Source organism: Cryptococcus depauperatus, chromosome 3 (assembly GCF_001720195.1).
Source record: "Cryptococcus depauperatus CBS 7841 chromosome 3, complete sequence".
NCBI lineage: Eukaryota > Fungi > Basidiomycota > Tremellomycetes > Tremellales > Cryptococcaceae > Cryptococcus > Cryptococcus depauperatus.
In genome coordinates this window covers 340,978-367,084 of record NC_089470.1, presented here as the reverse complement: position 1 = coordinate 367,084, position 26,107 = coordinate 340,978, and the positions used below count along the sequence as shown (strand labels likewise).

Genomic DNA, 26,107 nt, shown 5'->3' with positions numbered 1-26,107 from the left:
TTTTCCAATAGTTGGATAGCCCTCTCTCGTCGAAGCCTTCTTCGCAAGATATAAATACCATACTATCTTTAGCCTTGTCTCTCCAGCGATGTATTGCAAGTCAATCCACAAGACAAACCGCTAAGCACAAGTCAAATACATTTTTTTTCTTAATTATTACTTGTCCATCGATAGTCTTGAGTCAGCGACATTCTACCTTCTCTAGTTCTTAGCCACCCCTATTCGGGACAACTCCGCATACACATTGTCCTACCTTTACATATTGTTCAGTGCAGGGTCGCGACATTATTTCATGATTTTATTTGTAGACCAACGTACATAGAATGTCTGTCACTGGTGTATCCCATGAGATGTTATTGTTCATGATGCTATGTGGAGCTCATAAACAACTCAATCTGCCCTATGAGCATCTAGCTGAGAAACTTTTCTAAACTTCTCTTTGTGTCCTCATTGGCTTTGTCCCAATAAGGGCCTAGGCCAAACTGCATTGCTTGATTGAGTATCTGTATAATGAAGGTTCTCAAAGGAACAGCAAAGGCAGGATCGCTATCCTCAAGCCTTGTACGGCGATGACCTTCTGGGGCGTCTAGATTGAGCATCAATAATCGGAATTATACTTAAGGTTAGACGGTGTAACTTGCTTTGTATATCTGCCCATTGCAGTCTGTGTTCATCACTCCAAGGCATAAGACCGCTCCTATGATTACAGTCAATCTGTCAGTTAAGAATTCCATATATGACAATGAATCAACGTGCTCTTTATTTTCAAAGCTGTCGCCCAGTGGCTGAACTTCACCTAAAACATCCAAAAAGATATTCACTGCACATAAGTCATTTAGCTGATACTTCTGAAGATGCTAGTATGTGCATACTAAATTCCCCATCAAACCTCTCTAATGCTTGTTGATTTCCTGTAAGCAATAAGTTTCCTACCCCCATGGCAACCGCCTTCCTCATTCTTGTGTCCCCAACATAGTCAAAATTTCTCCATATAGCATCCAAAGCCTCTTCTAATAATTTGCAGCTGTTTTTGTTCTGCAGCTTCGCAGACTCCTGAATCATTTGTAAGAAAATGGCGGGATCAGTCATTGCAATTCTAACAAGTATCTCTAAGTAGGCAGCAAGGATTGGACCAGATGCCTTGTCATCTTCCAGTGCTCCCGTGATGTGATGGAAGATACCAGCACGAAGGAGATGAGGCGAAAGAGCAGGGAGCGGCGATGTACGTATCCATAGCGAGATGGTGACAAGAATGTGGCCGATAGCAGGGGTATTGATTCTGCTGGCAGCTAGAGCTTTAGCAAGCGCGGCTGCAATCATTTCCCCGTAAATCTGCTTGATGGATTAGAATTTCTGTTGTACACAAAATTGGCATACTGACTTGTGTGAGTCCAGGAGCATCAAGGAGAAGGTACGAATTCAAAAGAGCCAAAAACTTTTGCAACAAATCCATATTCTCACCAAGGGTCACCAACAAGTTAGGGAATAACTTAATAAGTCCCGTTTCTTTGGAAGGATGATAGGGGGACACTGAATTTTGCAGAGCAGTCTGCCATCTTTGGTTTTATGACACGCAGAATCAGCTTGTGGTACACGGAGTTTATGCAAGTGGTATGCAAAAAGTGTCGGCACTTACAAAATGAGACCATCTTCCTCGAAAAATTCTTTTGCAGGTGGTTTAAGACTTTCTTCTATTAGCGGTACGACGAGCTCCATCAGACTGTCGGAAGACTCTTTTGCTGTCTACACATTTTCTAGTCAGAAAGTTGGAGACATCGAGCCGCATTTCAACACACAGCAACAACTTTAGTGACCAACACAACTAAGGATGCTTTGAAAAGCCATTCTCCTTCTAGGCCTGTAGCACCACTCCCTAAAAAAATCATCAATTCATGAGTTAGATGCTGTTCCAGCGTATCTTACACAGGTTGGGTACAGATTGAGCGAGATCAGGGAGAAAAGGCAGAACCTTGTTAGAAAATATCAGAATTATGACTCGTCTGCATTGCATTGACTTACTTTATTGCCGACCCTTTCTATTACTACACCTATTGAATCATTGACATAACGTTTGCCTGTCAAAGTGCTAGATTCGCTTAGCAGTTTGACACTAACTGTCAGCTGTGACATTTCCAGCGAAACTCACAATTCAGTGATGATTTGTCCCACAAAGGGCAGGAAGTAGTCAATCGGAAGCTCCCAAAGGTCTATGCATTCCTTTATAGCCACTGCTGCAGTGATGTTGACAGCTTTATCGGAAGAATCGCCTCGCTCAGAAAGGAGATACAGAAGCATCTGCCATACCACTGGAAGCTTGGCTGACTCTTCGTCCCCACTAACCCATTCCCCAATAAACCATGCAACACGTCGTTTAACGATACGATGCCTACATTGGAACGTCATTTGTGCAAAAAAGGAAATAAAAATAACCTACAATGGCTGACCTTGATTAATCCAAGAGCTCATTTCAGTTAGCATCTGATTTATATCTAGACCGCCGTATATTGTCATCGAACGGCTAAGACGCCCTAGTGCACAGTAGACAGCCTCGCGTCGAAGTACAGATTGCAGATCATTGAGAGGGAGAGCTATTGATCAGCAGCGTACTTAATTAAAGGCTTACAGTCAATTTCAGAAAGCAATTTCAACATGGCAGGCTCAATAACTTTATTCTCTCTCGAAATATTACGACAGGCATTATTTAATGCTATTAATACTCGCTCAGCACATGGCTATTAATCAATGAGCATTTGCTTCAAGACGCAATAGGCACGGTAATGACGTACTCTCAACTCAAATGCCCAAGCTTCCTCATCCATACTCTCGCCAATGAGCCACTCTTCTGGCTCATCTTCAAGTGCTTCAAGATCGGATGAATTGAGCGGCAGAAATTTGTCTACAAGGAGGTGGAACGCAGATAAGATGAAATCGGAAGTAAAAACTGAGGCTGTAAGCTTAAGCTTCGAGATGTAGAAACTCACTGTCATGATGTTCGGCGGCGAGGATTGGAAGGATGTCCTTGAAAAGTAGAAGGCCCAGGAGCAGAAATCTTTTGGGATATAAAGACGTATCAAAATCTCTTGGTAAGCGCTGTTTTCCAATTTCGACTTACCATCATTGACAATAGCTCCATTTGTTTCAGCCACTACCCTACCAACTTCTCCCCACCACCATCCTATGCCAGTTGTGATGCCATCAAACTGACAAAATCTTTTGGGATCAAGTGATAGCATGACTCGCCACCATTTGCCAATAGCTCGGAGGTGTTTTGTCATAGACTTGAGAACCTTGTCTGAGGCGGAACCTGATGTGATGAGTCGAAGGCGATTTGATTGGACAATTGGTGAGTAATGCACAGTATGCTGCACAAGGCGTTCTATTCTTTGTATAAATTCATACGTCTGCATTGGCTTGGCTTTAGACCAGTGCCACTGACAAAAACGAGCAAGAATTCTATGATGCAGTCAGCTCTCAATATTGTGCCTCTTAAAAAGCCTACTAACTTGAAGGCGTATCGTCCTGCTTCTTCCAAAGTAGGATCTCCCCCTCCTTCTTGTTCCTTCTTTGCCCATATTTCTAGTATTTCGCGGACAGGCTCTGAGAATATTTGCTCGAATGTCTGCATTGCCACAGTACCTTGTGCAAGTCTCATCATTTTCCAATCCTTTACCAACGCATTGATCGTCCAAAGAGTGTTAACGAGAAGGGTGGATATTGTTGAGGAAGCTACAGGCAAGTTTTTGAGTTGGGTTAATGATGATACCAGAGAGCTAAGAAGCAGATCTGGAAGATTCTGCCATGTTTTAGGATATTCGATTCGAGCCACAGCGACGAAGAGTCCAAGCTGTGGCCGAGCGATCTGCTATGATATGAGCCAACACAAAACTCCGGAAAGAGCTGTCATACACTCAATTCATCTTCATTTAAAAATTCAAAAAGCCTCTGCCTGATTTCGGGCTTACGATGATCTGGGATGATACTGGTAGGTGAGTGTTAAGTCACTCGATACTGACCTACGCCTTGCTCCTCCATTTTGATCTCATTTCCCTGCCAGTAATGAGCGATGCCATAAGTCTTTCTTGGTGACTGAGACTTCGATCAGCGGACAGAGCCTGGAGCTCGACTAGAAATTCTGAGATGCTGGTTAGCTATAGGCTGTGGTAAATAGATGTTTCACTCACCTGGCTCTTTAAAACGATTAGATAGGACCATTTGGTCCTGAGCGTACGTCTCATGGTTTGCTGGATGTGCCACCGCATAGAGAAGGTTACGTGGCTGTGTAGACATGGCGCAATGGGGAATTTTCAGCCTTTTGCATCTCTTATATTAATCAATAATCATCTAGGTAACTTGGAATTTTGGTTTATCTTGATGAAATCATTTTACGTAATGAGAGCCTCCACCACACAGTAGAAGGTCAAGGACAATTTTAATCATAGTAGATAAAAATAAATTGAATTTGCTGAAAAGAGCAAGTATATTTACAATGCTTCATTCAAAGGCTCATATAGAAGAAGGAGACCTGGTTATCTTGTACATGGCAAGTATATGTCTTTTTAGCCTCTTAGCTGACATCCACCAGGCTAGGGATAACATGACTGCCATCACTGTCACCCCAGGTCAAGTCTTTCACAATAAGTATGGCCGATATCCCCATGAAAATCTAATAGGACAAAGCTATGGGTCAAAGGTAGTCAATAAGTATTCTAAATTCTTGAGTATCATTGATGAGTGTAGATTCACTCTCCACCGCCACATTCTGGTTATCTTCATCTTCTTCGACCGACACCTGAATTATGGACTCTTTCACTTCCGCATAGGACTCAAATTCTGTATCTTCCAGATATATCTTATATCACTATGCGCCTCGGGATTCGCGTTGGTGGAAAGATTATTGAAGCAGGTACAGGGAGTGGAAGCATGACACATAGTCTGTCAAGAAGCGTTGGACCGAGCGGACAAGTACTGTCTTTTGAATATCATCAGCCCAGATATGAGACAGCTTTGTAAGTTGACTAAAATGTATACGCCTCTTATAAATCTAGAATAGAATTTAAATCACATGCTTTGCGTAATGTGAGGCTGCAACATCGAAATGTATGCAAAGACGGCTTTGGAGATGAGAAAGGTGTGGAAGCTGGTGGGTAACCTAACTCTTTTGCAGGAGTATTTCAATCTGAGCTCTTTTAGTCTTTTTAGACTTGCCTGCCCCATGGGAAGCTGTTCCGCATGTGGTCAAAAACCTTCGGGTAAGTACTGTAAAATTACAGCTTTTACTAACGTTTCCGAAGTCAGATGTTATTACCAAAATATGCTGCTTCAGCCCATGTCTCGAGCAAGTTTTGAAGACAGTTACTAGCCTTAAATCAGAAGGGTTTTTTGGTTTGTTGTTGAGAGTGTGTAGACAATCTCTAACTGAATTCTAGATATTTCCACCCAAGAAGTCCTCACCAGAACACATGAATTAGTCCAATTACCCGTCAATACATCCAATCTTTCTTCCATTTCTTCTATTGTATCTGAGCTCAAAGAGCATGAGAAGAGGAAAGAAGAAAGGCGCTTATTGCAGATAAAGACCGCAAGGGAGAACAATCGTAAAGCCAAGGGTTTAGAAACGAGCCAAGAGGTATCTGTTGAAACTGAGACGGGTTTGAAAAGGAGACTGGAGCAAACAAAAAATACAGAGCCCCTACAAAGAGATAACGAAGAGATAACAGATTCACCGAAAATGACCGCATTCTCAACGGAACCAGCCAATGTCATTTCGTCTACCGTTTTTACCAAGCCTTCTCCTGAAATGAAAGGCCATACTTCATATTTGACATTTGCAGCATTTTACCCTGAGTCAATTCGCCTCGATATCGCCAGACAACGTTCTGCACAAACAGCTACTGGAAACTTGCGAGCTGCAGAACTAGTCTGGCAGGTTAAAGAGAAGGTGCTGGACGGTCAAGAGACAGAATATGGGGACGAGGGTTTAGATGAGGCGTTAGGCTCACTGACGGAGGAGCAGATGGAAGAGCTGCTCAACAACAAATAAATTGTTGATGAATGACAGTGCTATGCTCGAGAACTGTGTATATTTAATATCAGATAGATAGCCCTAGTGGGTGCAAAATAGTAGACATGTGCCTGTACTGGTTAAAAATATGGGGTTTTCATCACAAGTATAATCATTGCTTGAATTACATGCATAATGGAAATCAACGAAATTCTCTTGTCTTGAGTTGTAACTAATAAAAAACATCAGACAAAAGTGCGATAAATGTATTACGGCACACAGTTTTGAGATAATAACAAAGGATATAATTAAATATTCTCTTTAGTTATCTCTTTGTAAACCTCATTTTTAGACAACATACACCATGGCAAAACAGCCTCCAAAATTGCTACAACCACCGTCCACAATCATATCCCCGCCATCGCCAACAAAGGTCAAAGAATTTGATACTACTGTTAATAAATCTTTTGAAGAGCCCACAGTTATAGAGACCCCTGTACAAGAAAGCCCACCGTCAATCGATATTGATTCACCCACCTTTCTAAGGCCTGTATCGCCTCCGATTGCGACACCTCTGGCGCTGTCTCCGCTTCGCTCGCCATCCCCTTCCTCGCCCTCGTTTCGCCCAAAAGGTTTATCCCACCGGCGAACAAGCTCTACCCACCGGGTACGTGAAACCATTGATGGCACGCAGAGAAACACAGAGGAGGGTGAGCGTGTCATTAATCAATACAAGATTGGAAAGAGTCTAGGTCAAGGGGCATATGCCAAAGTCGAGTTAGCAATAGATGTTGAGTCTGGTGTTGAATATGTGGGTGACTTTCGCTATGGAATCTATGTCTTTTAACCAGACATGGATAGGCAATTAAAGAATTTTCAAAAACCAGGCTACATCACAACTCTCTATTGGAAAAACATCGTATGACCATGCGAAACAAGTTGCGACCAAAAAGAGGAAGAGCTCTGATAGATAAAGATGTCCATCAAGAAGAATCAGATAAAAAGCAAGAAGTGATAGGTTTCGTTGACAAAGTCCCACCGACATCAGAAAATGAGGACGATCCTCTGAGTCTGATTAGAAGAGAGATTGCTGTGATGAAAAAGATTGAGTGAGTAGATGATAGTTACACATATATACTAGCATTGCTGACCTTGCAAAGTCATCCAAATGTGGGTAAACATCATACAACGCTCTGATTGACTGTTTAGCTTGTTCATCTATACGAAGCCATCTCCATTCCTACAGCTGATGCCCTCTTCCTTGTTCTCGAGTACATGCCTGGTGGTACTCTGATGCGGGTCCACGTTGGACAAGGTGAGGAGTCTGCTCAGCCACCATTTGATCTGGAACAGACAAGAGAATACTTCCGGCAGCTCTGCTTAGGATTAGAATATTTACATGCCAATGAGGTGATTCATCGGGACGTGAGTCATTCGCTGCTTACGAAGGTGACAAGAAGCAAGCTGATCAGGTTGCAGATTAAGCCAGACAATGTCCTCTTGTCAGTAGATCGGCAAATGGTCAAATTATGTGACTTCGGCGTTTCAGAGATGTTTACAAAAACTGGAGACGATAGAATTAGAAATCCGGGCGGCAGTCCAGCTTTTCAAAGTCCTGAAAGCATTCGATGTGAGAAAATCGAGGTCCATGCGGTTTCGTGACTAATATGTTTTCAATAGCATCGACAGACTTACATGGGAAGGCGGTTGATATCTGGGCTCTTGGCGTAACGCTTTATTGCATGCTTACAGGTATATTGCCGTTTAATTACCCTAATGTAATTGAGCTCTATGCCGCCGTGGTGGAGAAAAAGCAAGTAACGCTATGCTGTTAGTAACATTCAAGAGTTGGGCTGATGGGTTCTAGTCCTCGAATACCTGCGGAATGGAACCCTTCGTTATGTGATTTGATAAGTCAGATGCTCTGCAAAGACCCGGAAAAACGCATTACAATGTCATATCTACGAGTTCGTTTGAATTAAACACTGCAATCAGTTGTAGCTTATATTTGATTAGAAACATGCGTGGACAACAGATGACGGAAGACTACCGATGATTGACACTGAGGAGAATTTGTATGAAGTAGGAAAGCATGTGGAAGAGCCCACTCAAGATGAGATTAAGGATGCCATTGAGACATTTAGAGGGATTATGTAAGTTGTTTGATATTGGGAATTGTACTGACTTAATCTTCATAGCCATGTCGTCCGAGCTGTCAATAAGTTAATACGGTTTCTATTCTATGAACTGGTCATAACTAAACACCTCTTTAGAATACGTTATCTTCACCGGCGTCGGAAATCCTCGCAGGCTGTTTCCTCTCCATCTGATTCTGCTAACGCTTCTATTGCATCCGGTTCGATGGACTCGTATGTTTCACGTGATCATCTAACCTCCAATACCTCTGTATCGTCCGATGCCGAAGAAGGCGAATTTAAAGACCTCGTGGGAGATAAAGTGATGAGTCCGAGGCAAATGAGTTTGGCTACTCCCTCGAAGACGCCAAGCAAATGCAGCTTAACGACTAAATTTGGAGAGCTCGCAGCAATCAACACAGGAGTAGCTCAGAGTGCTGAAACTGATGATGTTTTAGTAGAATCACCTACATCAGAATTTGAGGATGATACACAGACAGAGCGAGTGGGGAGTGGATCGAGTCGTGATGTTTTTCGATGATGTCAAGTCAGCTTGTGAATTAGTGTATTTTTAACTGGGATGTGGCATGTTTTTTGTTGTATCTAACGTCTTTGCTCTATGTCAATGAACTGTAACGATGCAGGAGTACAGGTATACAAATCCATTCCAATTTATCGATAGGATTCATGAATTGGAAGATTTATCCATTGGAAGGCTGGCCGCTGGGTCCTTGTAACGCCTGAAATTGCTGTTGTAGACCTATGATCTACATTGTTTCCACATGAGCCGATTTGTTTCGCCTGTAAACGAATGGTCATGATAAGAAATAAAGCTTACCTCCTCTTTCTTCTTGGCGGCTTTTGTCTCGCTCTCTTTCAACTGATTCTCGACACGTTGGCTATACAATATATGATCTCTTCTACTTTAGACGACAACAAAACGAACGCACATCTCACTTCTAATGAATTCCAGCCTTTTCTCCACATTTGCTTTGGCCTCAGTAGAATCCTGTGGCATCAATGCAGGACCTATAAGCTTGTAAACTATGTTGTGAGGTTTAAGATTGCTGAATTCCTATCTCACCAAAACATCAGATATAGAATATACAGAAAGAAGCCATAATACAAACTCTGAGAACGAGTTCATTTTCTGATAACTGCGAATCAAGCCTTTGTCTAGCTTCTATGATACTTGCGAGTTCTATACTCTAGTCAATGTTACACTCATAGAGCCATTGACTAGATGGCTAACCATTTTCAATTTTTTGATAAGAGACTGTGGAGTTCTGCAGCTGTGATTGGATTGTAGCAGTCTTATCGGCCATTATTGAAGCGATGTTTATATTTGTAAAGTGGAGGATAATAAGAAATAAGTGGATAATATAAATGATACAGGCGGAACTCTCCGCTCCTCTTTCACAACTTCATTCAACGGTAACCTACGCTTTTTCCGTCAAATTTCATGCAACATGGGCAGACAAGATACAGAATCAAGCAAGAGAGCTAGCAACTTGACATCAGCTGCTTTTTCTTTTTCTTTGGATTCTCCAAAAGTCAAGAGAGCCCGTACTGCTGCCGTAGCTCAGTCCCCAGTGCCAATTTCGTGGATCGACAAAAGTCTGCAAAGACCTTCAGAAAGATCCCTTCAAACTCCTCGAAAGCCTTCTCTTGGAGGCTCCAACCGCGATGGTGGAAAAGTACTGGTCTCTCACATATCGGCTTCTGATTTCAAGACGCCTGCTCTTAATAAAACATCAGGCCCATCGAATTGTCCCCAAGCCCCAGAGACTCCCACATATATGGACCGAGAATTCACCGATCGAAAGATGCGCTCGTCTTCTTCAAAGTTTCGTCCCATATCTCTTCACACACCAAATTGTGCCCAGAATGACTTGACTTCATTAAAGAAAACTAAAGCACTGGTGCGGCTCACCAATGCTTATGGGCAAACTACCCCCAAACGCGAAGAAGCGTCAGAAAGTGAACGCAAAATGGTGGCCCTGCGAGATACCAGACTATCCGACAAGGTTGCAGAAAAACTGATGTTGAATATGAGAACAGAAATAGCCAGCGAAGATGGAGAAATAGGTGTATCTCCGCAAGGGAAGAAAATCATCAAATGGAATGGTAGAGGGTAAGTAATTGAAAAAGTTTTCTATATGCTGAAATATTCAAAGTTCTCTTCCTTTGTCTTTACAACTTTCCAACTTGTTGTCTTCTTCCAAAACATCGCTTCTTCTCTTTTACACTTCTATGCAACATGCCTTGTATCCCTCTAATCAAGGTCTCGACCGACATGGCCATGACGCAGGACCTAGAACATCGAATTTACTCAATCACATTACTCAAGCAGCGAGCATCCGCCTCCGGCTTTTGTCGCCCGTGAAAGGTCCGACTCACCAGCCACTGATGTTTTGGTGTCAAAGTCTCAAGTGGTCATACGATGAACCCACTCAGAAAGATGGACAAGGTGAGACAGTTCTTGTGGCGCTTCAACTCGCGCTTGGAGATTGCCCCAGGCTCGGGATAGACCCAAATGTGATAAGGGTCAAAATGGAAAATGGTCAAAACAGGAACTCTAGATGGATCCTCGGTGTCTGGGCTTGGAACGAGGTTTCTTTGCCTCTTTGGAATCCCCATGGAGAGCCAGAAGCACCTGCTGCAAGCAGTTGTTGCGCCACAGAAAGCAACATTCAGACATTGCTTGTGACTAGATATTTGATTGCGGAGGATATCAATCACCAAGGCTGATACCACTTGTATCAGCAAATCGCGCTTCGATAACGGTAATATACCGTCACCGCATATGCCATCTTTCAAAAACACACTACAAACCTTGACATCTCGTACATTATTACAAGGAATAAATAGCGTTTCTAAACGCAAAAACAATGGGTACTTTCAGAAACCACCGTATCCATACTATGACATTGTTCAGCAATCACACGATATCATATCTCATCTCAATCACTCACATTGCCAGTGAAAGCATATGGATTAACCGCGGTCATCCCATATGGATAAGGCATTCCCATACCCATTCCGTACATGCTCGCGCCAAGTCCGTAGCCTGCAGCAACATTAATCCCAACTCTATACAATTCGGATACGACACACCAAGACCACCGTAGCCCATCATATATGGGATGCCTAGCCCACCGGCATAATAAGGGCTCATCATCTGCAGGTCGTCAGCTGCCTTTTACTTCCACAACAACAGCAAAAAATTTATTACCCACACTCCCGTATCCGTACATTGATTGTAATGGCGACCAGTATCCTCCCCACATCTACTTGTCAAAAATTGGAAAGCTTGTAAGACTTGGGGTCTTGCTTTGGGTAGCTACCTACGATTATTTATGAGCTCGTCCGTGGATCAAGAATACGATGCTAGATTGAGAGTTCCGTCAGCATTGGAATAGTGACAACAGAGCAAACATAGGAAGATGGTGTTTCATCCGTTCTTTGTCCAAAACTTCATAATGACTGCTTTGCCGCTACGTACATGAGACAAAGGAGAAGAGACGAGCGGTTAGAATACCCGATACCTTCTTTCAATATGTTTTCGCTTTAAATTGACAAAGGAGTGCTCCAAGATGCAAGTTGACGCTGACGCTTGAGAAGTATGAGAGAAAAAAGAGTTGCATACACAGGAGTATCTTTGTAGACGGCCAGTATCCGAATTCACCCGTTGTGATCGCAGATTCATGGTTAAGGCAAAGTCATATGATGGATGAAAACTAGGTTTGTAAGCGGTCAAATGGGTATCATCATTACTCATCCTTCGCCTGACTGAAGGATTACTAAACTGTAGTATGCAGCTAATGACTACAGTTAGCTTTGTTGCAGGTAAGATAAATACAAATTATTTCAAAACCCCGATAATAAGGCAAGGCATATAGGAGAAGATTGTTGTATGATGCAAACTGTGTAACGGAACGGTAGGCAGGTGTATACAGAAGAGTTGGTGGTCAGGGAAGAACAGCAAGGCATGTGAACATAGACTCCTAAAGCATGCCCCATGATCTGTGAAGACGAGCATGAATGGAAGCAAAGTGTTTGAGAGTGATGAGATTGCTGCTTCTGTGGCAAGAAAATGTCGACATGCCGCCATAGGGATGCTGGTATAATCATACTCTTTGCCCACTACCAAGTTGTAACTAGCGAAAGATGACAGGCTTGACAGACGGGGTGATGCAGCCAAGTATGCGAGTTCGTGGCCACCGCCTCAAACGGACTGAGCCGTCACCAGCTTTCCGCAAAAGCAAATGGGTAACCTGTTGATTGAAGGAATTAATAAAAAAGTATCTTGAAGAACTTGACATGCATATAATGCATGGTAGGTGAGAGTATACAGATTCTTGAGAAAGGCGGCGATCACCGCCTGGTGTCCGTAACATGTCATGGGGTCTCGGGGCGTATTCCCCTTTTACTGGAGTTCTGTGTTGAGTTTTGTTGGATGAATTGTAGAATATCATTTCTCAAAAAATTTGCTTTGTTCGTACTCTTAACTGTAAGTTTTTCATTGTTCAAAACCAAGCTGTAAACTTTTCGAGTGATACATTGCTATTCATGAAAGAGGTTTGTGAGGGGAAACAGCTCCTTTCATTGTCGCTTCCTGTCACTTTTGAAGGATGGAATTCAGTCCAAAGCGAATGCAGCTGACCACAGTCTGGATCTCCTTTGTGCAGTCAAACCATTAAGCGTTCATAACCAGAACGTAAGTTTACAGCTGAAGGAACTCGTCCTATACTGATCATGGCGACTGCTTCTCTCCTCCACCGTAACGCACTGCAGACTCCCACAATGGCGGACTCTACAGGCTCACTTCAAGCCGGTATACAAAATCTTAGCATGAGCGCCGCCACAGCTACTAACAAAGGCAACAACCATGGCTCTTCTGTACTGGATAATGGCACAAACCTTGGTTCGACAGGACGCAAGCCATCCGTCCCAGGCGCTGAAAGGCCAGCTAACGCCAGTGGAAGCGGTCGTGTCAGCAGGAGGGGAAGTGGTTTGGTCATAACTCCCAACGGCGTTCAGACAGTATATCACACTAGAACCAATGTATGTCTCACTTGTCATGAATGCCCATACTGACATATCGCCAAAGGAGGATATAGAGTTCCCACACGCTGAGAAGAGTATGTTCTGTGCCCCTTGCCTCAGAGACCATGCTTATACCTTTACAGAGACTATGGCTGATCTCTTAAGAAAGTATGAGAGTCTCTTTACTCGTAAATCAAAAGCAAAGTTGATCATCTGGGCTTCACTGACCATAATGACAGTTACTCCTCAAAGAATGAGGATGATTGTCCATGCTATCGAGGAAACTCTTGATAATGGTTTACAAAAGAATGGACAGATTGTGGTAAGTCTGATTTAACTTTGTCAATGTATTTTTGACTAATGACTTTTCTAAGCCTATGAGTGAGTTTCGTGATCCATAAGTATTTCTACAAATGTTCATCTTATAATGTTTGACAGTTCCCACTTATGTCTTTGGTGTAAAGTCATGATCTTACTATGAGGGCAGACGCTGATAATTAATACTAGTGGCCCACTGGTAAAGAGGTTGGAGAATACCTCGCTCTTGATCTTGGTGGTACCAACCTTCGAGTCTGTCTCGTCACACTTTTGGGGGAAGGCAAATTTGAAGTCACACAGACCAAATACCGTTTGACTGAGGAGCAAAAGCAAAGCGATGGCCAGGAGCTTTTGGACTTTTGTGTCGAGTGCTTGGATAGTTTCATTCGAGACACTCTTCAGCGCACTGAGGCAGATGGTATCCTTCCTCTTGGTTTTACTGTGAGTTTTAGAGAATCAAAACGCACCATCAACGACTGACACTATGCATAGTTCTCTTACCCTTGCTCGTAAGCTCTATAGGTTCAGCTTTGAAATTTTCCACTCATGCGTGTTACAGACAAGATCGCATTGACCACGGTGTTCTCATTCGTTGGACCAAGGGCTTTGGAGCTCCCAACATTGAAGGACGCGATGTTGCAGCCATGTTCAAAAAAAGCCTTGAACGCCTCGTTCGTCTTGTTGATTTACTTCCCAACAATCGCTGAATGCCTTCTTTTTGGTAGAGCGTTCCGGCCGAGCTCACCGCCCTCATCAACGACACCACGGGTACTCTCATTGCTTCTAACTATGTGGATCCTCATACAAAGATTGCCGTCATCTTTGGCACTGGCTGCAACGCTGCTTACATGGAGAACGCTGGGAGCATTCCCAAAATTGATTATGTCGGTTTGCCCAAGGAACAAGGCATGGCTATAAACGTGAGCATCTACATTCTCTAGAGCTTGTCTTTCGTTGCTCAATTTTCAATAGTGTGAATGGGGAGCTTTTGATTCATTTGACCATCAACACTTACGTGAGTTAACACATAGCTTGTAGATGTACTGTTCTCACCTTTAGCCCTCAGCTAGGACAAAATATGACATCATCATTGATGAATCTTCCAATAAGCCTGGAGAGCAGGTTCGATATTCTCTTCGTTACAAGAGATTGTAATTGACTTGTATTCGCAGTCGTTTGAAAAGATGATCGCTGGTCTTTACCTCGGTGAAATTTTCCGACTTGTGCTTTGCGAGCTCATCGATGGAGGCGACCTCTTTTTGGGTCAAAACACTGACAAGCTTGAAAAGACTTATGCGTTTGACACTGCTTTCTTATCTTTGATGGAAGCGTATGTTGAAATGCTTTTGCTTTCCAACACATGAACACTTACATTCAACAGTGACATTACCGACGAACTTCTCACAGTAATTGGTGTCTTTACCCACTTTTTTGGTCTTGAAACGACCCTTGAAGAGCGTCAGTTCTTCAAGAAGCTCGCTGTGCTCATCGGTACTCGTGCTGCTCGTCTTTCGGCCTGTGGCATTGCTGCCATCGTCAGTAAAAAGGGATACCTTGAGGAGGGCTGCGCCGTTGGTGCTGACGGAAGCTTATACAACGTGGGTGTTGTACGCGATGAGAGCAAACGAGATCTGATAATTTATTACAGAAATATCCCAATTTTGCTGACCGTGTTCACCGAGCGCTTGTGGACATCTTTGGCGAAAAAGGCAAAAAGATTGTGACTCACCATGCTGAAGACGGCTCAGGAGTCGGCAGCGCTATCATTGCTGGTATGTTCAACTCGTGAAATGGTGTGAGGTAAACAAGTGTTGACTTTCTTTAGCTATGACCAAGGCCAGAAAGGATAAAGGCTTCTTTGTTGAATACTAAGAGGATCTAGGAATGACTTAGAGCAATTACAAATAAGATGATACAGTGGTGTTGATAGGTTTTCCTTCGGGTATAGCAAATTGTATGAATAAAGTTGAAACTGAAATGATGGAAAACATATTTTCATGACTGATTGCTTGATAAAATTAATTAAGATATCTTGCGCTCTAGATGAAATATACTTGAATGCAAGGGAGAATACGCCGATGTTTGAGCTGTGTCAAATAAGTGAGAACACTTCTGTCACATTTGTTGATCATGAAGTCTTTGGTCCCAGACTGCTTGTTGTTCCGAGAATACCTAATCCCAACAGATCAGAAGATTATGAGGAAAAACTTGTAAAGACCTACCGTCAATCAAAGCGTTCCAATACTCGTCACTGTTATCTGTCCTTAGTTCTACATTTCTACCAGGCCCAGCTCCTGGGTTAATCCCCTCGATTGCCGGCAAACTAAAATGATTGGGATACGAATAATCAACTGCCGAATGTCCCATAAAATTCAATCCGCCCTCCTCCATATATCGACTTGAACAACCAGATGCAGAAGGATTGGGTGTTAGTCTGGGTTCGCCAGAGATGCCCATAGGAGATACTGGATTTGACATGGTTAACAATGGAAGGTAACTCATTCCCGTCGTTCCAACACTAGATAAGGGAACACAACTGAAAGGTCCGCCTACAGCCAGAGACGTATTTGCATTGATCCAGTGGTCAAGCCTATCATTAGCAATTAGTATCAGACGAGTAACACAATCATAAAGGTAAAAGAAACCCACAACTTCTGTGAGTGATCATCTTCGTGACTCCCAGTCGAGGCTGGGCTCTGTGTGATACCTCCGTGATGGATTGAAGCTAGAGCGGTGCAAGCTCCTGAGGGTGGTATCCGAGTTCGAGGATGCAACATCATTTTATTCTGCAGTATGAGTCCACCAGGCGTGGGGGCTTCTTCTGGCTGATGTCCCTTAGGATAGGCATTCAACTGAGTCTGTAAATCGTTGCTCTGGCGAAGAGCAAGAAGAAGCGCTGCAGAGTTTTCATGGGCTGAAACATCATCAGGACAAAAGGAGTCTTCAAAAATCTTGGCTGCTCGCCGTGATAATGTTTGAATCTTCAATATTATATGAGCCGATACCATGGAATATGCGAAGAATGAATTCCGCTTACAATTTGGACCTCTTTCCGAGTAGTAGCATCCTTGGTGGCAACCTCATGCCAGGGATTTTCTTTCAAAAATGTGGTCAGAATTTTCCTCATATGATCTGAATCAGGTCCACGAGGATCAATGATAGCACTTATACCTGCAATCATGGCGCTGTTGAACATTCTAAATTGATTAGTAATGGCGAATACTTGAAAATCTGGCACATCTCTGTGGAAATCTTGCCGAATTTGAAAATCAAGTTTAGCAGCTTCGAAACACGCCGTTCGTGATGTCTGTTGAATGTTATTACTAATTGACTGGGAGAAGCTACGTCTACTCACTGCATATCGATTATTTGACAGTTTTCGAAGTAGCCATGGACGCTGTTCGCTTACGTTAGGACAACGAGATAGAAGTTTGGTATTCAAATCACCCACATGCAAGATAATGGTAGTTACAAGTACTTCTGTCAGAAGCATGAAACGATGAACGATTAGGTATGAGTGTGCTGCAATTGAGTCAATTCACCCACAGCCGCATAAAACAGCCTTGTTTCACGCACCTTTATCTAAAGTCTTATCGGGACCATACATCCTGAAGTGAGGCGGCAATTGCTCCACAAATAGGTCTAATTCTTGTTGTAATCTTTCAACATCAGAGTATTGGGCCGGCTCATTGAGTTTCTGGAAATGATGGACAATTTTCCCGATAATGACAGACAGTTTCTTGCGCAATATCAGAAAAAGTGCTGATGTGGGTTCGTTGAAAGGCCGGGCTGGCGGAAACCCATACATGGGATTGTAGTCTGAAAGCTCAATATTGGATGGCGACCTGATGAGCGGTCAGCTAAGTGTGATGTATATTTCTGCTAAGCTTACAAAGCATCAGTGTAACTATCAGAAATGCTTGGCGGTCTTCCTAAAACCAAGCTGTAATGCTTATCGGCGTGGTATAGATAACTCCAAAGACGTCTTCTGTATTCTGTTTGGAAAGGACTAACAGATATTTTTAGCGCACTGAAGTGAATACAGTCTATTGCCACCTACTCTAAACCAAGCTTTGAGCCATCTCGATGCAAACCTATTGCTTGAGCGGTCCTTAGAGAAGCCCCTAGTTGTGACCAGCATTCGGTAAGACGTCGATCATGTATTAATACCAAATACATGGCGCTCTGCAAAGTAACTGGTTACGAAACTGAAACGGTGTAGAAGCGAAACCCACCAGCAGACGACTGACAACTAACTCCAGACTTTCTGATTGAACGGCAGTCGCAATAAGGATACTTCTACGTGCTAGTACAATGATGAGTTGCTTCATGGTCATTATAAAGAATCACTACTTACAGCTCCAATACATTCTTAAGCTTGACAAACGTCTTGTCTGCTCGTCTCCTGCCCACTTATCTGGTGCTTGTCGGACTGCTAACGCCAAGACAATAAACACCAAAGGCAACGCCCTTACATTGGAAGGATCCAAAGCAGTGGCTTTATCATATAAATCCTCATAAGATATCCGAAAAAGCTTTTCATCAATAGGATAACGTATAAAATTGAGTTTTGCAAAGAACCAATCGATGATTTTATCGGCAAACGGTTTAGGAGGTAATTCCTGCACGAGTTCTGCAATTTTGTGTGGGCTCACGCCACAATCTGTGATTAATCTCTGAAGGTTTTCAGCGGGAGTACCATGAATATCGAGCTTCATCTTGACTTTTTCGTTGATTTCCATCTTGGGCAAAATCAGAAATCTTCACTTGTATTGGTATTAGACTCACACTTTCAGGAAGTCCACTAGAGATTGAGTGAGCCAAAGCCAGTAAAACTGTTGTGATTGAACTTACCCGTCGATCTCGCCTAGCCAGGTTTTGCCTACTTTAGCCAATCCATCGTCATCTGAACTGGCTCCCCTTTCCAGAGAGTTCACATCAAGTAAATCTGTTTGATATGCTTGGGTTGATTTGGATGGAAAAGAAATGCTACCATGCCTGATAACATTGTGAGGAGAAGCAGGTGATGACGGATTAGATTGCAGATGTTTTTGAAATGGCAATGCTGTATCGTTGACATAAGCAAACAAACATATCAAATACAAATAATCAACTTACAAGTAATCCAATTTCGAATAGCTTCATAATGTGTGATTCCACTTGTATGTCTTACTATTACTGAAAGGACAGATTCAATACTGTCAAGCCGAGCTTGAGTCTGCGAATCGAGGCCAGGATTGTTATTAGCATTGGTTTGAGGATCATAAGGAACCTAAACGAAAAGGTAAGTCTCCAAACTCAAACCTTGGAGTGTGATCTTACACATAATTCTGGGACCTTGCGTGCTAACGAAAGAATATATGTGAGCAACAATGAAAGGTTAGATCACTCGCCAACAAGGCTTACCAACACCTGTGGGTTAACGACAAAAATTAGCAAAGCGTATCAAAGCCAGATTATGGACACACAATGCTGGCAGGGAAACTCTCGGTTACACTTGAAAGTGATAGCACAGCGTCAGCTGTGTTTGAGAAAGAATAGCGCCTTTCTACTCTTACCTTTTGCTTCCTTTTTGTACCTAAACAAAGTTTCAGCACCTGTAATCAATCCAATAGGTATTAATTTTCCGCCCTATTGCTCTTGCGAGAACGATTGAGTAAGTTAAGAGCACTCACACTGGGCACAGCTCAAGCTGATCCTCTTCTTCTTTTGTGGTTGCGGTTGTCCCCGATCACTATGCACATTATTTGCATTGTACTTGCGATCTGGGAGTGGTTTGCCATTTCCATTGTTGTCTGACGGTAAAGACCTCTTCATTGGCGTTATTGGTCGATGGATGTGAAAAGTGCCTACAACAGGCGAGGGTGTTGTACAAGATAGATTTAACGGGGTTTTTGGCGTTTGTATTGATGTCCTTGCTAGAGGAGATGACTAGAAACTGTATAATGATGTATGACCACTAGAGGCCATACCTTTTCGATTCAAAGTTAAACAATTCAAAACAAAAAAAGGTTGATCTAAAACTGTGCTTTTGGTTTCCAAAAGTCCAAAGGGGGACTGCTAGGGTTCAATTTTTTTTTATCAGATAGACAGATAAGGGTTTTTACAATAATTAAGATCAAATGACAACTTGAAAACGCCGAACAAATATTACTAATTAACATTGCTTAATTAAATGTTTGAATTGGTGCATGAATTTTACGCACCCAGTACAAATTATTATTACACTTGGTAAAACAAGCAACCATCCATATCCTCAATACGACTTCCAAGCTCATGATCCTTAGTTTTTATATGCGTAATGGCTTTCTATCAGGAACCGTAGATAACGACGTTAGAATTAAGAATAATTAATAACAGATGATTAATATCATTGATCCGTTTCCTCCCGAACTACGACTCACTTCGGCCGAAGAGTCGTTATCAGATTGTCAGATGTCGGATTATCTCGTGGGTTGCCGCTATCTGATTAGATGAAGTGAAGAACGACAAGAAGGCAAGTTCAAAACATTACATCATAATTATGAGGACATTGTATATCACCATACGTGTCGGTATATGTATCCAATTACGTAACTTTCCATATACGCACCTTTCAATCTCTTCTCAGCGCATCTAGACGCCGTTGTAGATCTGCTTCTTCAGAACTCATACTTTCACCTGCATTTCCGCCAGTGCCACTATTCGGAGGTCCGCCGATGGACATGGAGGGTAAGCCTTCTGCAACAGCCACGCGCGAGGCTTGGAGGGGCTCGGCAGCCAACGGATTGGATGTGGGTGCAGACACTAGCTGTATCGCCAACCATCAGCACGGTTCATATGCTGAGCATAAACCAATATTCGGAAATACCACCGGCTCATAATGAGAACTCATATACTCACTGATTCGTTCATATTCATACCAATCTCGTCCATTATTTCTTTGAGAATTTTGTCGCTTTCGACTTCTTCCCCTTCTCCTTCATCTTCATCTTCCATGGCATCATCTACGGCGTCTGACATCATCTCCTCTTTCATATCCATCGTTGAAGATTCGCGTTCAAAGTCATTCATGATTTTCTGGATCTGTAAAAGCATGTTAGTGGCCCAGGTGTCCAAAGTACCAAATTACCGATGACAGTCTGAACGTAAGTTCATATGCCATGGCGGTAAATTTGACAATGGCTCACTTGAGGAAGATTCAGACTTCTATTCATCTGTCCCATTGCCTATACAACCGTGAATATCAGCTGGATGAGACGTAAGCGGGGAATACAAGTTGCACTGACTCTCGTGGCACCCTTCATGGCCGTAGCCATCTGTTCGTTGCTTCTTAACGTTTGCATACGCAGCGAGACTGCTTGTAATTGCACCCGCATTTGTGTAAATTTTTGAACATATCTTCTTGTACGGACAAGATCTTTGGCAAGGATTTTACACGCATTCTTGAAGCCCGTTCGGTATCAGTTTGCAACACCCGTCATATTCAGGATCAATCATACCATGTTGCCAGCTTTGGCATTCCGTTTGATATCCGCCATTGTCTTCTTTTCTTGGGCCTCAAGCTTTCCCTTTTCTCTATCTAGTTCGCGCTGAGCTTTTTGGAGTGATCTTTGGTGTTGCCGCAATCGTTCGGCTGGGGTCATAGAGCGTCCAAACAATGTGTCCTAGATTCGTCCATCATTTGTCAGTATCTTCTCAACAAATTCAAGCAAATGCTCTTACAAGAATGTTCATCGTGCAAAGATGTGACTGTAAGTGCTATTCTTGTAGATAAAATCACCAAGATCAGTATCTATCATCGCATTTGCCCTGGTCAAGAGATGACGGAATCAAATTCACGTGCAAAGTCGGCCGCTTCTGCCTTAATTTACTAATATTGTTATTCTAACAGTATGTATCTTTTCCATCTAATATTTTGCAATTTGAAGAGCCATATTTGCAGCAAACATAACTTTTTTTATTTGATAGCGAACTACATAATCTAACCATTTCATGCGTCTTTCCTCGTCGTTATTCAAGAGCTTGATTCTCTTAGGAGCAGTCTTTAACTCTGCGGCAGCAATTATACCCTCCGAAGACCTAGACGACTTCCAACTCAGGCAGCTAACAGATGAGAATTTCAAGAGTAGTACATCTCAAGGCATCTGGTTTGTGCATTGGCGTGCATCACAACGTGTTACTGATATGCTTCGTAGGCTTGTAGAGCATTTTTCTCCAAAATGTACTATCTTCATGAGACTATCTTATCAGAGCAACGATTGACATAATCGTCACAGGTGGACACTGCAAAGCCTTTTCACCAACCTGGACGCAATTAGCAAAAGATTACAATCACTTGGAAAGATTAATGGGATTCCATATGGCTCAGGTGAACTGTCTTGCTCAAGGTGGTAAGTGAATACCTCAAAACTTGATTCTGTACTTATTTATATTACTACTGGCAGATCTATGTAACAGCAACAGCATCAAATTTTGTAGGTAGAGCTCATTCTCTATAAGGCCTGGGTATTGATGAGACGTGTAGATCCTCAAATAATCTTGTGAGCATTGGCCGGTTTTACAGTATAACTGATATTGTCCAGGTATACCGATGGCGTTCCCTCTCCTTATTACTCAGGCGACCGTTCTTATGGAGATCTTGCCAAGTATATAGAAGAGCACTCAACTGCCTATGCCGAAAATTTGCTTGGACCTATCAATCAACAAGATCTATTAAATTCCAGCAACCCCAATCCAGATGGAAGAGTTTTGGAAGTTGATGAGCAGGCACTAGAGAAATTGAAGGCAGATGGGCCGGTTTTGGCAGAGTATTATGCCCCATGGTGTGGACAGTATGTCAGGGATTTTCTATTTAAGGTCTTAGCTAACTTCGTCAAAGCTGTAAGCAACTACGACCTAGTAAGCAAGATTCCTGATATATACATTGAGTTCATGTGCTAAAAACTGGAAAGCGTATGAGCAACTCGCACAAAATTTAAAGGGCAAACTTACGGTTGCTGCTATCAATTGTGAAGAACACAAAAGTTTTTGCACAGACTCTGGCGTAAATGGATATCCAACTATTAGATTGTGGGTGTACTATACGTCTCTAGGAACTTTTTGTTGAGAGTTTCAAACCTAGATTGCACCATGGTACTCGTTCAGAGTTTACAGGGCCTCGAACTCTTACAAAATTAATAGAATTTGCTCAAAAAGGACAACAAAGGTATGGGCACGTATTATGTATCAGCATGGACACTCATTTCACAAATAGTCTTGTGATTGAGCGTGTAAAGGCTGATGACTTTGATGAAATCCTGAACAGCAATGAGGTCTTTTTCCTTTATCTTCAAACATACCATACGACTGTTGCCGAAGTTGTCAGTTTACCCTTAATTTTTCTTGATACGTTTATGACTGATTATTCACCAGAGCTCTGTCAAGAAAGCTCTCGGACCACTTCTCGGTTCTGTTCCTACGTTTACGTCTGCCGATCCTATCCTGTATAAACGCTTACATATTTCACATTCTTTACCTTCCTCGACGCTCCTTGCGTTTTCGTCACATTCTATTAAGCATGTCGGCAGCCTACGGCTTCCTGCACAAGATAGCACGGTTCAGAGATTTGTTGCCCTTCATCGATACCCGACAGTTTCTCAGCTGAACAGCTCTAATTTTCAAAGCCTCATGAGGAGTGATGATCGTGCGGTGATCGTATTGGGTGCAGTTCACGAAGGTGAAGAAGGAAAGAAAGAAGTTTCTTATTTTGAGAAAGTTGCCAGAGCTTGGAAACGGGGTGGGCGAAAGTTTCAGCAACCAGTGTGGTTTGTCTGGGTTGAGGGCGATGAATGGGCGAAATGGCTGAAGCAATTTTACGGGTAGGTTGGACAACCCAATTAGCTTTATTTCAGAACGATGCTGACTATCGTTCTAGAATAAATAGCACTGATCTACCTGCTGCTGTAGTTATAGATACACCCGTGAGTACGCCTGGTTAACGTAGCTTGCAAGCTTGACGTCTTTTACAGAATGACGAATTTTATGATACCACCATTGAGGGGGCTAAGATTGAATTTGATGGAGCCAGCATCTTCTCTGTTCTAGAAGGGTTTTATCAACATTTTTTGAGGCCTAAGCCTATTGAATCTACCTTGGTTTGGGGCTCAAGAAATGCTGCGGGTGTCCTCATCAGCTTCGGCGTAGGTTATACATATTGACAAGAGATAAAAATTGACCATATACATACCAGGAATTGAGTACTGAGCATCCATACTTGGCATTCTCTATCTTGGTGGGAGGCGTTGTTATTTTTGTATATTTATTACAAAAATGTAACGGAAAAGACCCTAAGGAATCAAATATGTCTCTGAGTGGGTTCAGGTTGGATTAAATACAGTTGAATTAGATATCAGCCAGGCTGGGCGTGATCAGATTTTTCTATCATATATTGTCAGTTTGTGATATATACCCTGCATCCTGCGATGATACCAGTTGCTTCTTCACAAGACTGTCTGAGCTAACCCTAAATGACGGTGGTGACCGACCCTTCGGCCTTCATTGTTCCTGGTTTCTCCAATTTCTTTTGAACTTCAATTTGTTATTTCCAACCATGCTCACGCTCTGTATACATCATTAATACTATTCAAAGACCGATTTATTAGATATAATAGCGCTCTGAACCGGGCATGCGCACACTACAAGTCTCATCCATCACACCTCTTTTTGGTCTGCCGCCATCTTCACCAGCGATCACATCCTTCCTTACCAGCCTCTCAGCTACATTTTCCCTTCCCAAGCCAGACATCAAATCTTATACAGACGCTGTTTTCTACAACTATTATGAGCTCGGCATATCAATGTGCTTCTTGCCTGGAAAATATTTGGAGTCTATCGATTTTTTCAATGTAGATTCCAAACCTTCACCAGAGAGATCAGGAAAGAGAACCCCAAGTTATAAAGCATCACCACAAATCCTAGTGCAATTTACAAGTACCACTCTTGTCCTACCTCCCAATCCTAAAAACAAGAATGAAGTCCCCAGAAGCGTATCCCGTCCTCCCCAGTTGAGGTTTGCACCCACAACAATCGGAAGAGAGTTGGTTAGCAGTCTTGGTGAACCGTCAAGAAAAGGCTCAGGAAGCTGGACAGGACTTTGGTTGGAATGGAATAAAGTAGTGTTCAAAATGAATCAAAATGAAGAAGGTGTGATAGGGATCATGGTTGAATTGAGAGATCCGGGCGCAGGAGAAGTAACGGAAGATACAATAAAAAATGGTTTGGGAGGAATATGGGAGAGGGCAGCCAAATGGGAATGGAAGAGTTTGAAGCTCTTCAAGCCAGAATGAATTTATACGTTGGACAGCGTCAAACTCATTCCGAAAGGGCGGATAGTTTGTTACCTCAATCATGCAAAGTCATAACGTCCTTCTACGCAATTGTCTCAATTACCCCCTTCAGCTCTTCCACCCCCAGGATTTTAAAGCCGTTCTCCTTAGTGACTTGTGCTAACTGAACATTACTCTCATCGAGCTTCTCCTCCATAACCTGTTTCAACACCTTCAACGCTAAGGTTTGAGCCTCTTGCAATGTCATTTGCTTGTGATACGCATCTTGAAGGCCTTGTTGGGCAGCTTCCGAGCCAGAACCAATAGCTTTGGCTTCATAACGAACAAACGTCCCTGAAGGGTCGGTGTGGTAGCTACGTTTTTGTCAATAATGCAACAAAGAGTGGGATAGTCAACGTACAGTTGAGGGCCCTTCTCATCAATCCCAGCAATCAAAAGGGCGACTCCAAAAGGCCGAGACTTCAGTAACAAAATTGTCAGTTACCGACCATCTTGTAAGGGAAAGCCCTGTCAACAGACCATTAACGCATCATCATCCTCCACACTTTCGCCGAATCTCAAAGCCAAATCACAAACGGCTTGAGTACAGCTTTCTACTCCAATAGGCTCATTGTATGTGAAGGCATGCATCTGGCCTGTGACACGAGCGTGCTCAACCATTGTTCGGGCATCCGCGGTGAGACCCGACATGGCACAACCGATGTGAGAGTCAATTTCCATGATTTTCTCAATGGATGATGATTCTAGCAAAGGAGATGGAACCCTCTTTTCCACAGCAAGTACAGTCCCATGGGATGTAGCTATTCCAACCGTTGTGGAGCCAAGCTAATTGCATATCAACTGAGTATACTTTAGATGTCACGATGATCCACCGCTTACCTTGATAGCCTCCATTGCATACTCAACTGAGAATTTTGTCAGTAATTTGCTGGCAGGCATAAATTAGAGAGACGTCGGGTTGTATACCTTGAAACAATCGTCCCTAGCCGATATTGAGGTCAACATGTAGCCTTCTGAAGAACCCAGACAACTTACTTCGGGAGAGAATGTATTAACCCCTCGGTCGTACTCGGATCTAGACTTGGATGAGCAGCAGCAATACATTGTCTCCTCTTTACTTGCCTTGTCATAAACATCTTGCTGTGATGAAATGTGAATCAAGACTTTGAATTCTTAATGTTGAAAGTCTATACGCTGTCGCGTTCAACGATTGATAATTACGTAATATCATAATTCGCGGCGTTCTCCGCATAGCTACTTTTACCTCCACTGGCATGTCCAACAAAATCTTCAACAAT

General features: G+C 42.7%; 12 protein-coding genes across 12 annotated transcripts; 6 read left to right on the top strand and 6 right to left on the bottom strand.

Annotated features, from left to right (window-relative positions):
- Window positions 1–218: 218 nt before the first annotated feature.
- L203_102433 (uncharacterized protein) lies at window positions 219–4,287 on the bottom strand (the record flags this gene model as incomplete). Its single annotated transcript, XM_066211859.1, has 20 exons — window positions 219–253; window positions 319–368; window positions 424–586; window positions 642–697; window positions 757–820; window positions 873–1,332; window positions 1,382–1,556; window positions 1,637–1,743; window positions 1,797–1,873; window positions 1,924–1,969; window positions 2,020–2,086; window positions 2,147–2,386; window positions 2,435–2,489; window positions 2,624–2,732; window positions 2,787–2,941; window positions 3,113–3,453; window positions 3,504–3,859; window positions 3,907–3,946; window positions 4,018–4,132; window positions 4,182–4,287. 20 exons carry the CDS (start codon window positions 4,285–4,287, stop codon window positions 219–221), a joined length of 2,817 nt encoding a protein of 938 aa, XP_066067956.1.
- A 199-nt stretch (window positions 4,288–4,486) lies between these two features.
- On the top strand, window positions 4,487–6,040 carry L203_102432 (uncharacterized protein; the record flags this gene model as incomplete). The annotated part of the gene is made up of 7 exons (XM_066211858.1): window positions 4,487–4,540; window positions 4,583–4,690; window positions 4,738–4,930; window positions 5,108–5,140; window positions 5,191–5,249; window positions 5,292–5,382; window positions 5,427–6,040. 7 exons carry the CDS (start codon window positions 4,487–4,489, stop codon window positions 6,038–6,040), a joined length of 1,152 nt encoding a protein of 383 aa, XP_066067955.1.
- A 325-nt stretch (window positions 6,041–6,365) lies between these two features.
- L203_102431 (uncharacterized protein) lies at window positions 6,366–8,677 on the top strand (the record flags this gene model as incomplete). The annotated part of the gene is made up of 10 exons (XM_066211857.1): window positions 6,366–6,812; window positions 6,863–7,110; window positions 7,162–7,175; window positions 7,230–7,426; window positions 7,481–7,631; window positions 7,682–7,814; window positions 7,869–7,968; window positions 8,018–8,154; window positions 8,200–8,223; window positions 8,275–8,677. 10 exons carry the CDS (start codon window positions 6,366–6,368, stop codon window positions 8,675–8,677), a joined length of 1,854 nt encoding a protein of 617 aa, XP_066067954.1.
- A 160-nt stretch (window positions 8,678–8,837) lies between these two features.
- Window positions 8,838–9,461, bottom strand: L203_102430 (uncharacterized protein; the record flags this gene model as incomplete). Its single annotated transcript, XM_066211856.1, has 5 exons — window positions 8,838–8,903; window positions 8,975–9,035; window positions 9,087–9,211; window positions 9,267–9,337; window positions 9,389–9,461. 5 exons carry the CDS (start codon window positions 9,459–9,461, stop codon window positions 8,838–8,840), a joined length of 396 nt encoding a protein of 131 aa, XP_066067953.1.
- A 144-nt stretch (window positions 9,462–9,605) lies between these two features.
- L203_102429 (uncharacterized protein) lies at window positions 9,606–10,887 on the top strand (the record flags this gene model as incomplete). The annotated part of the gene is made up of 2 exons (XM_066211855.1): window positions 9,606–10,270; window positions 10,314–10,887. The coding sequence occupies 2 exons, from the start codon at window positions 9,606–9,608 to the stop codon at window positions 10,885–10,887; spliced, it is 1,239 nt and encodes a 412-aa protein (XP_066067952.1).
- Window positions 10,888–11,037: 150 nt separating this feature from the next.
- L203_102428 (uncharacterized protein) lies at window positions 11,038–11,426 on the bottom strand (the record flags this gene model as incomplete). Its single annotated transcript, XM_066211854.1, has 4 exons — window positions 11,038–11,058; window positions 11,112–11,206; window positions 11,254–11,317; window positions 11,376–11,426. The coding sequence occupies 4 exons, from the start codon at window positions 11,424–11,426 to the stop codon at window positions 11,038–11,040; spliced, it is 231 nt and encodes a 76-aa protein (XP_066067951.1).
- A 1,113-nt stretch (window positions 11,427–12,539) lies between these two features.
- L203_102427 (uncharacterized protein) lies at window positions 12,540–15,375 on the top strand (the record flags this gene model as incomplete). Its single annotated transcript, XM_066211853.1, has 19 exons — window positions 12,540–12,554; window positions 12,607–12,649; window positions 12,828–12,856; window positions 12,934–13,203; window positions 13,250–13,280; window positions 13,329–13,373; window positions 13,425–13,507; window positions 13,560–13,566; window positions 13,624–13,643; window positions 13,693–13,944; window positions 13,996–14,012; window positions 14,063–14,174; window positions 14,229–14,423; window positions 14,476–14,518; window positions 14,570–14,625; window positions 14,676–14,833; window positions 14,885–15,101; window positions 15,152–15,275; window positions 15,329–15,375. The coding sequence occupies 19 exons, from the start codon at window positions 12,540–12,542 to the stop codon at window positions 15,373–15,375; spliced, it is 1,764 nt and encodes a 587-aa protein (XP_066067950.1).
- Window positions 15,376–15,631: 256 nt separating this feature from the next.
- On the bottom strand, window positions 15,632–19,320 carry L203_102426 (uncharacterized protein; the record flags this gene model as incomplete). Its single annotated transcript, XM_066211852.1, has 19 exons — window positions 15,632–15,675; window positions 15,726–16,093; window positions 16,153–16,484; window positions 16,541–16,810; window positions 16,859–16,900; window positions 16,955–17,025; window positions 17,080–17,348; window positions 17,396–17,512; window positions 17,564–17,688; window positions 17,739–17,809; window positions 17,861–18,245; window positions 18,292–18,307; window positions 18,358–18,568; window positions 18,622–18,775; window positions 18,826–18,848; window positions 18,910–18,915; window positions 18,972–18,999; window positions 19,062–19,081; window positions 19,179–19,320. 19 exons carry the CDS (start codon window positions 19,318–19,320, stop codon window positions 15,632–15,634), a joined length of 2,694 nt encoding a protein of 897 aa, XP_066067949.1.
- Window positions 19,321–20,098: 778 nt separating this feature from the next.
- Window positions 20,099–21,219, bottom strand: L203_102425 (uncharacterized protein; the record flags this gene model as incomplete). Its single annotated transcript, XM_066211851.1, has 6 exons — window positions 20,099–20,293; window positions 20,386–20,568; window positions 20,673–20,711; window positions 20,772–20,927; window positions 20,985–21,149; window positions 21,208–21,219. 6 exons carry the CDS (start codon window positions 21,217–21,219, stop codon window positions 20,099–20,101), a joined length of 750 nt encoding a protein of 249 aa, XP_066067948.1.
- Window positions 21,220–21,477: 258 nt separating this feature from the next.
- On the top strand, window positions 21,478–23,854 carry L203_102424 (protein disulfide-isomerase domain; the record flags this gene model as incomplete). Its single annotated transcript, XM_066211850.1, has 14 exons — window positions 21,478–21,632; window positions 21,681–21,706; window positions 21,762–21,875; window positions 21,930–21,959; window positions 22,010–22,025; window positions 22,068–22,316; window positions 22,364–22,383; window positions 22,437–22,554; window positions 22,607–22,690; window positions 22,739–22,844; window positions 22,897–23,342; window positions 23,399–23,444; window positions 23,493–23,663; window positions 23,714–23,854. The coding sequence occupies 14 exons, from the start codon at window positions 21,478–21,480 to the stop codon at window positions 23,852–23,854; spliced, it is 1,722 nt and encodes a 573-aa protein (XP_066067947.1).
- Window positions 23,855–24,149: 295 nt separating this feature from the next.
- On the top strand, window positions 24,150–24,809 carry L203_102423 (uncharacterized protein; the record flags this gene model as incomplete). Its single annotated transcript, XM_066211849.1, has 1 exon — window positions 24,150–24,809. The coding sequence occupies one exon, from the start codon at window positions 24,150–24,152 to the stop codon at window positions 24,807–24,809; it is 660 nt and encodes a 219-aa protein (XP_066067946.1).
- An 82-nt stretch (window positions 24,810–24,891) lies between these two features.
- L203_102422 (proteasome subunit alpha type-5) lies at window positions 24,892–25,945 on the bottom strand (the record flags this gene model as incomplete). The annotated part of the gene is made up of 7 exons (XM_066211848.1): window positions 24,892–25,162; window positions 25,210–25,268; window positions 25,329–25,634; window positions 25,689–25,714; window positions 25,776–25,791; window positions 25,845–25,884; window positions 25,932–25,945. 7 exons carry the CDS (start codon window positions 25,943–25,945, stop codon window positions 24,892–24,894), a joined length of 732 nt encoding a protein of 243 aa, XP_066067945.1.
- Between the last annotated feature and the right edge of the window lie 162 nt (window positions 25,946–26,107).